Source organism: Arvicola amphibius, chromosome 4 (genome assembly GCF_903992535.2).
Source record: "Arvicola amphibius chromosome 4, mArvAmp1.2, whole genome shotgun sequence".
NCBI lineage: Eukaryota > Metazoa > Chordata > Mammalia > Rodentia > Cricetidae > Arvicola > Arvicola amphibius.
Genome location: NC_052050.1, coordinates 13,965,142 through 13,979,986, shown reverse-complemented (window position 1 = coordinate 13,979,986; position 14,845 = coordinate 13,965,142). Strand labels below are relative to the sequence as shown.

Sequence of the window (14,845 nt, the reverse complement as noted above, 5' to 3'; positions counted from 1 at the left end):
AAAACATTTTTCTTTGCTAAGCATTTGGAGTTTCGAAGCATTACTGCATTATGAGAGAAGGAATTCTCAATGGAATGTGGTTGATAAACTTGATTTCTTCTAGTTTTCTCTCAGAAGCTTAGTTTCCTAATGCTTCTTTTATGTTTAGCAGTTAAAACTATTGTTTTTTTATAGTTATTATTGTTTGTGCGTGAGTACGTGTGTGAACATGTGTGCGTGGATACTTCAGTGGACAGTTTGCTGAGAACTTAGGGGAACCAGTGTTCCTTCCACTACGTGGATCCAGGAGTAGAACTCAAGTCCTCAGGTTTGGCAGCAGGTGTCTTTATCCACCTAGCTAGCTCATTGGCCCTTAAAGGTTATTCCTTCCTTTCTTCCCTCCCTCCTTCCTTCTCTCCCTCCCTTCCTTCCCTCCCTCCCTCCCTCCCTCCCTCTCCCCTTCCTCCCTCCCTCTCCCCTTCCTCCCTCCCTCCCTGTGTATGTGTGTGTACTCAGTGGCCTTACGTTTTAGAGAAAAATGCAAGGCTGCTGTATTGTAAGTACAGTAAATAAAATTTTGCTCTGCAGGATGTTTTACCTGTGTATCCACAGAACCATAAAAGACTCCAGTCTGGGCCAAACAGATGATCTAGAAGCTAATACTGTGTTCCTTGTCTGGCTGGCATTCAATGACAACTAAATTCATACACGACAGTTCTTAGAATCCTGGTATTTTAGTAATTCTAAGTCATTTCTTTGGACAGTTCATCTGAAGTACTTACTGAATACTTTTAGTGAATGTGGTGGTTGTCCTGGGAATAAAAATGCCAGCAAACGTGATGTCTGTTTATATAAGATGGTAGTATTGGGCAGATAAGCATTGTTCATGATAAATAATCCAAGGTAAAGATGTCGGAGGCCCAGTAGTTCTGTAGCAAGGAAGGCTGGTTTGAGGAGGCCATTGAAAGCAGCACAGGATGTAGGTCGGACAGAGAGGTTGAGAAGAGTGCTTTGGGCAGGGTAACAGTGTCCTTGGGATCCGACTGCCCTTGGCGTTTGTGTGTGTGGTGCTGAGAAAATTGGCTGGTGGCCAGAGTGAGTGACCCAGGTGCTACGTCATGAGTTTGGGCATTATAGGTGAGCGTCTTGGAATCATGTGCCCTCTGGGGGGTGGTGATGATTCGTTTTTCTCCAGAGGAAGCATGACAGTTGTACCATGTAGTGAATTCCAGGCTATGCTAGCCCAGATCCATCTGTGTCTTGGCAGACCTCATGCTTTCTGCTGTGTCTGCCATGCCCTGCCTCTCAGGAGGTCATGTGGGTCAGTCCAAATTTCTTTCTGTGATCATTGGAAATCACACAGACAAAATAATGCATTACGCAAATTATAGGCACCTGTTAGCTTAAATGTGGATTTCAAGCCAGGCAGTGGTGCCTTTAATCCCAGCACTCAGGAGGTGGATCTCTGTGAGTTCAAGGCCAGCCTGGTTTTATAGAGTGAGTTCAGGCTTCAAAGCTACAGAGAAATCCTGTTTCGAAAAAGAAAATGTGGATTTCAGCTTTTTTCTGGTAGTTCTTCAAAATATCTGTATTCTTTGTTTTGTAAAGAAACTTAAAAATATTTAATGTGGTTAAATCTATTAATTAAAAATTTAAAATATGGCTAGAGTCCAGTTATTAATAGTTTTTTACATTTATTATGTGTGTATGTATATATGTGTGAGTGTGCATGCATGTAGACATGTATGTGAACAAGTACATGCCCCAGCATCCACATGGAGGTGAGAGGACAACTTGGCAGGAGTTAGTTCTCTCTTTCCATCCACCATGTGGGTCCTGGAGATTGAACTAAGGTCATCAAGTTTGGCAGCAAAGTACCTTTACCTGCTGAGCTGCCTTATCAGCCCTGCTAGAGACAGGATTTCATGTAACCAGGCTGGCTTTGAATTCTGAAACTACCTGAGAATTTCTTTGAATTTCTCACCCTCCTGCCTCCACCTTCTGAGTGCTGGAATTGCAGGCGTGTGTCATCATACTCAGTGTTTTGTTTTGTTTGTTTTTCTCAGACAGGGTCTCTCTGTGTAACAGTCCTGGCTGACAAGAGAAATTAATGTAAAGAATACAACTGGTTGGATTTGTATCTATGTGTATGTGTGCATGTGTGGTGTGTGCATGTGTGGTGTGCGCACACACGGGTGCAGTCCTCCTCAATTGATTTCTATTTTTTTTTTTTTTTTTTTGTTTTTCGAGACAGGGTTTCCCTGTAGTTTCTAGAGCTTGTCCTGGAGCTAGCTCTTGTAGACCAGGCTGGCCTCGAACTCAGAGATCCGCCTGCCTCTGCCTCCCGAGTGCTGGGATTAAAGGCGTGCACCACCACTGCCCGGCGATTTCTATTTTTTTTGAGACAAAGTCTCTCACAGCTCTGGAGCTCATTGATGAGTCTGGCAAGCAAGTCCCAGGATCTTCCCAGCTCTACCTTCCCAGTGCTGGGATTATAAATATGCACAACTTTTACGCGGTTGCTGGGAATTGAACTCAGGTCCTCATGCTTGTGTTTCAAATATTTTACTCACTGAGCATTCTCGCCTCTGTTCCATTTTGTATTGTTTTTGGAGACTGGTTCTGGAATTGTAGCATCTTCTTGTTTCAGCCTTCTGAGTGCTGTATGCCACCACACCTAGTGATATTTTCTAAATAAAATTAGGGTGGGCATGGTGGCACATGGCTTTAATCTTGCCGGGCAGGTTTCTGTGAGTTTGAGGCCAATCTGGTCTATGTAGCAGCAAGTTCTAGGGCTTTGGGAACAAACAGTAGATTTCATGACTAGATTTGAAGGTGGATTACTAATTTGTTTCTGTCATAGACAGAGGTGTATGGAGGAGAGCCATGCTTCCATGTTGTCCGATACTGACAAGGCTTTGCCACACTGGCACACCACTGATTTTATTTTTTTCCCAGTATTTACTTTGGACCCAGACCAGCCGTCTAGCTATGATGGCATTCTTCAAAAGCATCCTACGTTTTGTGCCAGATGACCTTCAATGGTTGGTTATTTGGAAATGGTTCTTTTGGGGCTGCATTCTTGCTTTTCAACCCAAAGAAGAGTAAGGGAAATGCAAGCATTTTCTATTTATTAATAACCCACATTTTTTGTCTATTTTTTCCATTTTCTAAAAGCATGTCAATCATCACACTAAGACTTATCCTTATTTTATTATTTCTATTTTGTTGGTATTATTAATATTTTGTTTAAATTTAATTCTTTATTTTGTCTTCTGAGATAGGGTTTTTGTGTGTGTGTGGCCCTGACTGTCCTGGAGCTCTCTATGTATACCAGGCTGATCTAGAACTCAAAAAATCTGTCTCTGTCTCCCCAGTGCTGGAATTACATGTGCACCACTACTACCTGGTAAAATTGACTCTCTTTTGGCGAATAGTTTCATTATTTTCATGTATATATGGTTTCTCCAGGCACCAGTATACAGTCAGAATTAAGAACAATATCGAGCATGGAGAAATGACTCAGTGGTTAAGGCCACTTGGTGCTCTTGCAGAGGACATGGGTTCAATTCCCGTTACCTACATCAGGCACCACTCAACCACCTATCACTCCAGCTCCCACAAGATCTGATGCCTCCGGCCTCCTGGGCGCCTGCATTCATGTGGTCATTTGAACACACTAAAACAAAACAAAACAAAACAAAAAGCCTTTATTTAAAAAACAACCATAGTGCCATCCCCCAGGCTCATTCATGTTGTCCTATGTAAATGTAAACATTTATAAATATAAACATTTATAGTTTTCCCCGGATTGTCATTGTGACCATACAGTATGCAAGCTTTATGACTGCTTACTGCTTTTTTATTATTAATTCATTTATCTATCTATTGGGTGTGTGTATGTGTGTGTGTGTGTGTGTGTGTGTATACTCTTGTGTGCATGTGGGCATGTGTGTGCCTGTCTGAATGTGGAGGTTAGAGTATAACTTTTGGGTTATATGCTTCCACCATGTGGACTCTGGGGATCTAACTGAGATCTTCCAGTTGAATGGCAGGTACCTTTACCCATGAGCCACTGCTTTCACCCCCACTCTTGTAGGCTGTTCTTTTCCCTGTCAAGTAGTTTCACAGTGGGAGTGCTGCAGTTTGTTCACTCGCTCAGTGCTGAAGGATGTTTGCATTTCTTTTTTAGCTAATATGAATAGAGCATCTGGAAATGTTTTTATGTTGGTTTCTGAGTAAATACGGTTCTCATTGTCTTGGGGTATCCAGATACAACAAGGGGTGTTGTTGAGACATGTATGTCAGTGTGTGAGTATGTGCATGTGTATGCCTGTGCACACGTGTGGAGGCCAGAAGAAGGTGACAGGAGCTGTCACTCTCTGCCTGTCCTTTAGAAGCAAAATCTGTCCTAAACCTGGGGTTCGTGTTTTTCTGGCTGGGCTGGCAGCTACAAGCTCCAGAGATCCTCCTGTCTGAGCTTTCTGTAGAGCCGAGATTATATGTATGGGCTGGAAACCAGGATTGATATGTACACAGTGAACGTAACTTGGGTCCTTTGGAAGAGCTGCAAGTGCTCTTAGCTGTCAAGGTGTCTGTCTATCTCCCCTTCCAACCTTTAAACTTGTCTATTCTAGTAAATGTGTTTGATAACTTAATCATAGCTTTAATTTTCATTTTTGTGATGGATGTTGAGTATCTTCTTATTAGTATTATTATTTTGGTCTTTTTGTGACAAGGTTTTTCTGTTACGTAACCATGGTTGCCTTGAACTCACTGAATTGATTTCTACTTTACATAAGCAGAAAAATTTTCAAATTTAGGGAAATTAACACTACCAAGTATCATGTTAAGCACTTAACAGAGTGACCGTAGGAGGGAGGTGCTAGGTTTGATTATCTGTTCATTTCCAGGTAAGCAATTGAGGGTCTCAGGTAAGTCACTTGCTCCAGGCCACCTGGCTAGTGAGTGGCAGGGTAGTGAGCTTTAATGTGGGGCCTGTGACTCATTCTGTGTTTTGCATCACCAAGTTATGCTTTTTCCTGAGGACAGATTTCAGCTTAAGCAATATTGGTTTTGCCTTTATTGCTACTTCTGTGTATAGTATTTGTCTAGGGATGGGCTGGGAGCCTTGGTGGACAATTCGCTAGTTGGGATCTGTGATTTGTCTGTTTTCTTTTCTGTGGTTTTGGGGTTTATTCTAGGACTTTATTAATGGTATGGCAAACACCTACCACTGAGGGTAAGTCTAGCCCTTTTATTACTTAAAACTTTTATTTAAATTCATGCACAGACACAGAAAAAAGATAAAATAAATCTAGAAAACAAGTAAGGACTGGAGAGATGGCTCTTGAGTTGTAAGCCAGACTCTGTCTCAGAAACCCAAAAACTGGGGCTGAGAAATGTATAGGTGGTTAAGAGCATTTTTCTGCTCTTACAGAAGACCCAAGTTCAATTCCCAGAACCCACATTGGGCATCTTACTACCTCCTATAACTCCAGTCTCTGGGATCCAAGGGTACCTGCATTCATATGTATACATGGATCTCATGTACATAATTAAAGTAAAATGTAAAAGTCCTTTTTTTCCTAGACAGGGTTTATCTGTGCAGCTCTGGGTAAAAATACCTTAAAAATTTAAAAATACTTATAAATTACATTCATTTAGGTTAAAAGACAACTTGCAGGAACTCCTTTCACCGTGTGGGTCCCAAGGATCAAAGTCAGTCTTGGCCTCAAGCATCTTTACATCTTAGCTGTCTTGATGGCCCCTTTTATTTACTTTATTTTGGGACAGGATTTTATTAAATTGCCCAGGCTGTCCTTGAACTTGCCTCTTAGCCCAGGCAGGGTTTGAACTTGGGATCTTTTTTTGCCTCAGTCTCCCTAGTAGCTGGATCTGCCATACCCTTCCTTTCCTGTTACCTGTGTACTTACCTGTCAGTTCTTGACATTTGTGACTGTCTAGAGATGTTTTTCATTATTATAAGTCTGGAATGTGCTGCTGGTGTGTGTCTAGTAGGTGGAGGCCTGGGGTGCTGTCTAACAGACAGCTGTAGACAGGGCAGCTTTCTACAGCATGGAACTATCCAGCCCAAACCAGCTCTGGTACCAACTCTGGTGCACATCATAAATTAGTGATTGTCTTGGGATGCCATTCTCTTTTTCCTTTTTCTTTCTTTCTTTTTTTTCTTGAGACAGGGTGTCTTTGCAGCTCTGGTTGTCTTGGAACTTGCTCTGTAGACCAGGCTGGCCTTGAACTCACAGAGATCTGTTGGGGGAGGCTGTTAGTTCATTCCTGGCTGCTCAGCCCCCAAATAATCACACAGAAACCATATTATCTGCAATGCTGTTTGGCCAATAGCTCAAGCATATTTCTAGCTAACTCTTATATCCTAAACTAACCCATCTCCATTAATCTGTGCATCACCAAGGTAGTGGACTATCGGCAAGGTTCCGCCAGGCTCCCGTGGAAGTGTGCTTCTCTGACTCTGCCTTCTTTCTCCCAGCATTCAGCTTAATTTTCCCACCTAGCTCTATTCTGCCAAGCCACTGGCCAAAACAGCTTTATTCATTAACCAATAAAAGCAACACATATACAGAAGAACTTTCCATACCCGAGATCCACCTCCCTCTGTCTCCTGAGTGCTGGGATTAAAGGTATGTACCACCATATTCAGCTTAAGATTTAATTTTTTATGTGTATTTTTAGGTGTTTTGCCTATATACATGTATATCACATGTGTGCGGTGTCCATGAAGGTCAGGAGAGGGCATTGGATTCCTGGGAACTAGAGCTACAGATGGTTGTGAGCCACCATTGAGAACTGGGAACTGAACCTGGGTCCTCTGAAAGAGCAGCAAGTGCTCTTAACTGCTGACCCATTTCTCCTGCCCCTGTAATGCTATTCTTACGTGTAGTGGCAGAGGCAGTATAACAATACAGAAAGGAGTAGGTTTTTTTTTCCCTTCTTCTCTGTGTAGCCCTGTCCGTTGTGAAACATGCTTTGTAGACCAAGCTGACATTGAACTTACAGAGAACTACTTGCCTCTGCCTTCCTTTTTTGTTTATTTTATTTTATATGCATTGGTGTTTTGTTTGTGGGTATGTCTGTGTGAGAGTGTCAGATCTCGTACTTTTAGATAATTGTGAACTGCATGCGGGTGCTGGGGTTTGAATCAGTTTCCTCTGGAAGAGCATTCAGTACTCTTAACCTCTGAATCATCTTTCCAGCCTCACAGTCTTTATTTTTTATGTTAGAAATAAGATTTAATTTATAAAAAAAGAAAAAAAAAGTTGTGGTGGTGGCATTTCACTTTAATTTTAGCATTTGGGAGGTAGAGGCAGGTGGATCTCTGCAAGTTCAAGGCTAACTTGGTCTATAGATCAAGTTCCAGGACAGAAATCTTGTCTTGAAAACATGACAACATCAAGAAGTGTTAACGCCCAGCATGCTGAGTATAAACAATTAAAACCATGCTTTGTTTTTAGTTAAAAATCCCAGGAGCTGGGGAGATGCTCAGCAGCAGGAGGGACTGAGGAAAAGCCAAGTGTGGCAGTGTGTGCTTATAACCCAGTGTTGGAGACAGAGGCAGGCAGATCCTTGGAGGTTTTGGCCAGCAGCCTAATTTTGCAAATGATAAACTCCAGATTCAGTAAGAATCCCTATCTCCAAAAAACCAAACCAAAACAAAAACTGTGGAAAAATGGATGCAGTGACGCACATTTTGTTTTGTTTTGTTTTCCAGACAGGGTTGCTTTTCTTTGTTTAGCATTGGCTGTCCTGGAACTCACTTGGTAGACCAGGCAAGCCTTGTACTCAGAGATCTGCCTGTCTCTGCTTCTCCAGTGCTGGGGTTAAAGTTGTGCGGCCACCACCGCCTGGGCCACCCCTCACTCCCTGCACATCAGACTGGCCTTGAACTCAGCGAGATCACAGAAATCCACCTGGTTTTGCCTCTTGAGTGCTGGGATTAAAGGCATATGGCACCAGGCTGTCTGTGGGGCATGCTTTTCATCAAGAGGCAGAGGCAGGGACTGGAGTGATGGTTATAGGTACTAGCTGTTCTCCCAGTGGATCTTGGTTTGGTCCCTAGCACCCACACAGTGACTCAGAACTGTCTGTAACTCTAGTCCTCGGGGCTCAGACACCCTCTTTTGGCCTTTGTGGGCACCAGGATAAACTCCCATAAGCAAATAATGATGATGATGATGATTATGATGATGACAAAGGCAGAAGGATCTCAGTGAGTTTGAGGCCAATATGGTCTACAGAGTGAATCTGTGGTCCATTAGGGCTACATAGTGAGACCCTGTTTCTAAAAGGTTTGAGAGAATTGAGGAAGATACCTGATGTTGACCTCTAGCCTTTTTACACATTTATACACACACACACACACACACACACACACACACACACACACACAGAGAGAGAGAGAGAGAGAGAGAGAGAGAGAGAGAGAGAGAGAGAGAGAGAGAGAGAGAGACTTGCAAATTCTAAATTGAAGAAATTGGAGATGATAGTGTACCTCCTCTACTCCTTTGATAGATTCTGACAAATACTGATGATGCTCCTTTTAGATTTAGATTCTGACAAATACTGATGATGATGCTCCTTTTAGATTCTTCTTATCCTGTTCTTTCAGTGCTGTATCTTCTACAGTACTGTTAGTTTAGAAGTTGAAGGGCTGTGTCTACTTCTGATGCTTCTCATTCTGCACTGCAGTTGATGACTACAGAGCAATTTATTGAGGGCAGATTGTCAAGATTGGAGCTGAGGATGCCAGCCAAGAGCATTTCTGTATGGAAAGGAGGTGGTTGGACAGATAAACTCCATAAGACCAACAGGGAGTGTGGAAGGTTTACAGAGCAGAAGAAAGGCTAGGAGAATTGAGCAAGTGATGTTGGCAGGAGCTACCTTGAAGCAATATTGTGGCTATCACTTATTTTTTTAAAATAATTTATAATTTCTATTTTATGTGCTTTGGTGTTTTGTCTGCATGTTTGCCTGTGTGTGAGGATGCCAGATCCTATGGAACTGAAGTTACAAACAGTTGTGAGCTGCCATGTGGGTGCTGGGAATTGAACCCAGGTCCTCTGGAATAACAGCCAGTGACGTTAACTGCTGAGCCATCTCTCTAGCCCCATGACTGGCACTTCTTACAGTTAGGTCATCTCTGTCAGGTTTCTGTTTACTGAGTGATGGAATTGGAAAAAGCATGTTTGAATTTTGCTGTTTCACTTATTATTATTACATGTATGTATTATCTGTGTATATTAGTATGAGCACATGCCATGGTACACATGTGAGGGTCAGATGACAACTTTTGGGAATTGTTTCTCTCCTTTCACTGTGGGATACATGGGTTAAACAAGTTATTGGGCAAGCACTTTTACTGACTGAGCCCATCTGTTGGTCCACTTATTGTCTCTTTCTTGATTTGTTTTAGCAGTTTCTCTCTTTCTTTCCCTTTTTTTTTTTAAATAACTGTGTATTAGTTAGGGTTCTCTAAAGGAACAGAACTGATAGAATGAAAATATATATGGACTTATTAGAGGATTTACAGGATGTTGTCCAAATAATGCAACAATTGTTGTCTCCCATGAAAAGGTTAAGGATCCAGGAGTTGTTCAGTCCACGAAACCTCCGGCTGTCAGGATTCTCCACTGAGCTACCTCGTTGGCTCTAGGCTCCTGTGCACTCTCAGTGGTCAGTGCTTGCCATCTTTTCTGTTAAACATTTCTTCATAGGATTGGTAGTTGACAGATAATTCTTTTCTTCTTTCCTTTTTCCTGGTCCTGGGAATCAAATTCAGAACCCTGTACATGCTAGCCAGGGGCTCTGCCATTGAGTCTTCCGTAGGTTCTGACTTTGTTTACAACCTGTCCTTCATGTGCTGTTGCTGGTGAGGAGAGCCCTCATTTCTCGCGGTCTCATGGTGTTTGATCCTCCTGCCTCTTCTTGGCACCTTGAGTTTAATGTGTGGATTATTTCCTCTCGCTGAGTTCAACTGAATACTTCCTTTGTAAATGTAAAAAAAATTACATCTATTTGTTTTTGTGGGTGCATATGTAGAGGTCAGAGGAAAATTTGTGGGGGTTGGTTGGTCGTTCTTTCTACCTCGTGGTTGTCAGGGATTGACAGGTCACCAGGTTGGGTGGCAAGCACCTTACCCTCTGAGCCCTCTAGTTCAGCTGAGCCTTTGTCTCTGCAAAGCTGGAGTGTGCTCCTGCCATCATGTGTATAGTGAACTTCTTGTTCACCTCCTGAGCCAGCTCAGGCCTCAGATGGAATGAGTCTTTCTGATCTTTGTTAATTTGGGCACTTGACTCCTGCTAATCTGAGATCCTGGAAAGTGGTGATCTCACGCTCCACTTCTGTGTTTGAAGCTGTTAGCCTAGGGCCTGGACCTCTAGAAATGTCGGCTGAGTTAAAGTAATGCCCAGCTTGAACTTTGGCTAGTTTTTTTAAGGGTGTGAAAAGATCCTATGGTTTATGGACTTTGATTTTCTGCAACTGTAGAAGTGTAAGACTCGAGAGGCTGTTCCTTGAAGGTTTACGTAGGAAGCATTTCTGCTCCCTTGGTCACACAAGTGGAATCTTCTTTTTATTTGTACTTAGACATTCATATGTTTCACTTACAAAGGGTTTGATCCTGACTGCCTTTGCTGGGTATTCCAGCCTGGAGCTTAGTAAATACGCCATAAAACATACATTTTAGATTTTACACTGTCCGCAGCGGAGGCTCGCTAAAGGAGGTACTCATTCCTCTCTGCCTTCAGCTGGTGGGGATGGGAATGTGACTAGAGTTTATAATTACTAAGTCTTTGCTTTCATTCCTTTTGGGGAGGGGTGGGTTCGAGACAGGGTTTCTCTGTGTAACAGCCCTCGGTGTCCTGGAACTCACTCTGTGGACCAGGCTGGCCTTGAACTCACAGAGATCCACCTACCTCTGCCTCCGCAGTGCTGGTATTAAAGGTGAGCACCAGCACTGCCCAGCTGCCTTCTTTTAAACAAATAATCTAAAGATCTTTTATTATTTAAAACCTTTTCTTTTGGATATGTGTGTACAATGTGTGTATGTTCATTATATGCATACAGGTACCCAAAGGTGTCATCAGATCCCCTGGAGCTGGTATTACAGTTAGCTGTGAGTTGCCCAGGAGCTGAACCTAGGCCTTGAGTTTGGGTCCTCTGCAAGAGCAGCAAATACTCTTAATTGTTGAGCCATCTCTCCAGCTCTTTACTAAGTCTTTAAGTCACACCCATTCTTTTCTCATGTTTAGGATTTTTGTCCCTGAGTCATGGAAGACAGAAGAGCCGAGAAGTCATGTGAAGAAGCGTGTGAGTCACTGAAGAGGCAGGACTATGACATGGCCCTCCAGCACTGCACAGAGGCCCTGCTTTCTCTTGGCCAGTACTCCATGGCAGACTTTGCAGGGCCATGTCCCCTGGAGATAGAGCACATCAAAATTGAGAGTCTTCTTTATAGAATTGCCTCATTCTTGCAACTGGTGAGTGCTGTTGGTATACTATGGAGAGCTGTTATGTACCAGTGCAGACCACATGTTGGCCGCTCCTGTACACACAGCTGATTTGGGCCTGAACAGATAAAAGAGTACCTGGTGACTGCTGGATAGTCCCAATGGCAAACAACTGTTTTTAAAATTGTATTATGGTGCTCACTCATTTAACACATGTTTATTGAGTACATGCTATCTGATAGAGAGAGCCCTTCATCCTCTTAGTGTCTTGCAGAGGCCTAGATAGAAACAGTGGCCACACAAGGGACAGCATGCTGAAAGGAGCAATGCTCGGGAGCCAGGGAGCAGCAGTGCTGAAGATGGGGTTACCCAGGCTGGTCGAGGTGATGGGTGAGCCGTGTGGAAATCTGGAGGAAAGGGTCCCTGGGACAGAATCCCAGCTGAATTTGAGTACTAGCTGGCCAGTGTGACTGGGGTAGGATGCTTGAAGGTGAGAGGGAAAAGGCTAGGGTTAGTGGGGTATTTTTTTGTTTGTTTGTTTGTTTTTGTTTTTCGAGACAGGGTTTCTTGGTAGCTTTGGAGCCTGTCCTAGAGCTAGCTTTAGTAGACCAGGCTGCCCTCGAACTCACAGAGATCCGCCTGCCTCTGCCTCCCGAGTGCTGGGATTAAAGGCGTGCGCCACCACCGCCCGGCTTAGTGGGGTCTTGTGGGGCTTTCTGAGCCTCTCAAAGTGAGCTGGGGAGCAGTGATGGGATGTGGTTCAGCAGGAAGTAGGCTGTGTCAGAAGAGATTAGTAGAGTGGTAGGGATGGATGGTGGCACACCTTCACTCTCAGCCCTAGGCAGAGGCAGGAGGATCGCCGCCAGCTTAAGACCACCTGCTCTTCAGAGGGAGTTCCAGGACAGCTAGGCTGTATAGAGAGACCCTGTCTCAAAAAAAGAAAAGACAATAGACTCAGTGTTAGTTTGTATAGACAGCGATGCAGCCTATGCTGTGTAGAAGCCCAAAGCAGGAGCAGATACCCTGGAACTCTGAGTGCAGGGAATTTGGGAGGTGTGTCATGTCATTTACCCTGACTTCTTTTGACTGAGCCCTTAGAAAAATGGGGTTTCCTTCATCTGGGATGACAAGGTCGTATGTAGGGAGCAGATTTATGAGCTTAGTTTTGGGCCTTGTGAGTTTGAGGTGTCATCTAATCATCTGGCTGGAGATGAAGAGAGTGCAAGAGTGGACTGTGCGAGAGAGGGATTAAAGAGATTATGGGGTACCATGTTAGAGTGCATCCAGGGTTTGGTGCAGGTCACCAGGGAAGGGACTAAGGACCTGGGATGATGGTGTCAAGAGGGTGTGGAAAAGGAACACACAGAGCATCTGAGGAATAGCTGGGAGTAGAAGGGAAAGGTGAGAGTCATAGTCTGTGCAGCTAGGTAGAGAGAATGAGATATCAGTGTGTCTAATAAATGGCACAAGTCAGTGAACTGTGGCTCATCTGGATGTAGTGGAGATCACTGGTGGCCGTTATGTGAGTAGGTTCCTTAGATCAGTGGATGGTGCCTGACTTAAAGAGAACATGGGAGAATTGGGGAGAAATTCTTCCTATGTTTTTATTCCTTCGGACAGCCCACTGTGTAGCCCGGGCTGGCCTGAGCTACCCTGTGTGGAGCAGGCTGGCCTCCAACTTGTGATGCTCCTGCTTCTGCCTCTTGGATGAGGGTTTACAAGTGTGCAGAGCCTACTCTGTGAGAAGTTCTACCACAAGGAGGCAGCAAAGATAAAAAGGAGCCAGTGGAAGAAGCAAAGTCACAACCTCCCCACCCCCACCCCCAGACAGGGTTTCTTTGTGTATAGCCCTACACACCTTGGGACTGTAGACTTCACTGGCCTCTGCCTTGTGAGTGCTGGGACTAAAGGTGTGCACCACCATCCCTGACTCAGTCAGAATGTTTTTTAAGTTGGGAAAAATAACAGCATGTTTGTTTAGGAAAGAATCATTGGAAAGGAAACTGTCAAAAGGTGTGGGAGCATAGAAGCTTGGGGGGTGGTGTCTTCAAGGTTGGCTTTAGAAAGGGATAGTGTCTCTGGGAACAGGTGTGAGGAGGGTGCTGGGTAGGAGGACGACATGGCTGTGGCAACGGGAACCCTAGTCAAGCCATTGGCGAGGAGGAGGTGCTGCAGGAGGAGGTTGTGGCAGGCTAAGGTGCTGAAGTGAGCCGGCTGTCAGAGTGGTTGGAGGGGAGTGCAGTGGGTGCTTGGTTCTTGTGTGGAGGAGGTAACCCCCAGAGATGTTGGGAGTGTGCTCTCCCTGTACGTGGTAGACTGATAGTATTCGTGACTTCTCAAAGGCAGCTGAGCTCTGTGCTGACGGTTTTAATCATAGCCTTTCAAGTATGCCATTTTACCTTGTATCTTTCCTTTTCTTTTTGTAGAAAAACTACGGGCAAGCTGATGAAGATTGTAGGCATGGTATGTGTAAAAGACGGGCCCTTTTCTGATCTGATGATTTTTAAAATTATTTAATTGAATTTTTAAAAAATTTTCATTTACCAATTTCAAAAGCAATTATAATGTTAACAATCCTATCTTACTGTGGTGCCTAGTGACAGATTGGGTTGATGTCTTTCCTGCTGTGACAGGCATACCAGGTGAGCGTGTGGGCGTGAGTGTTGGCATTCTTGTCCGCATATGCCCCTTCACCCTCCCTCCCTCAAGGAGCATTGACAGTGAGCCTTTTAAAAGTCTGGATAAATAGATATAGTCTATAAATGCCATGCTTAAGAAGTGCAGCACATGTTGATTAAATTGTCAAGTTTTGAATGTTGAAAATATCTGTCTTTTTTTAAAAAAACAAGTCAGAGTGTTCTTAGGAGTCAGCTGTAGTGCTCTGAAATGCTCCTTCCTGTTTTCTTGTGGCCGGAAGTTGAGACCAGTAAGATCCACATTCTCTGAGTGTTCATGTTGTAGAAATCCCTTTCTTGGCCCTTGCTGCATCTCAGTAGAAAGAGCCTGTGGGTGGAGGGTCAGGGTGCCTTCCCACGCCCTCTTGCTGGGCTATTTTGCACAGCTCAGTGGCCTGGATAATATAAATTATGTTTCATTTTTCCATAACTGGGGCTTGAGGCTGAGTTGTTTGACATGCTAATTTTTAGTTTTTGCTTCCTCACTCCTTTTTGTCAGAATGTTAAAAAAGAATTAAGTATTTTTATTTTACATGTTACCAAACCATGCTACATACTCTTGTACATGGACCACACTTTAGACATTACTTATTAATGACCAGTGACCTTTCTGTGAACCTGCAATGGAGCTGTAGTGGCTTAGGATTTAAATTAGAATTAGAGATATCCTTGTCATCTTTGAACAGTTCTAAAAGACAGACTGCAGAT

At 43.7% G+C, this 14,845-nt stretch overlaps 1 protein-coding gene across 7 annotated transcripts in view; it reads left to right on the top strand.

The window, feature by feature from the left end:
- Helz (helicase with zinc finger) overlaps positions 1-14,845 on the top strand; it is a 142,560-nt gene that overhangs the window by 16,218 nt on the left and 111,497 nt on the right. For all 7 annotated transcript variants that reach the window (XM_038326182.1, XM_038326185.1, XM_038326181.1 and 4 more), the window contains 2 exons: positions 11,265-11,492; positions 13,889-13,925. In XM_038326182.1, the coding sequence (XP_038182110.1) occupies positions 11,283-11,492; positions 13,889-13,925 (247 nt within the window). In that variant the 5' untranslated portion in view covers positions 11,265-11,282. The remainder of the gene's footprint in view (positions 1-11,264; positions 11,493-13,888; positions 13,926-14,845) is intronic.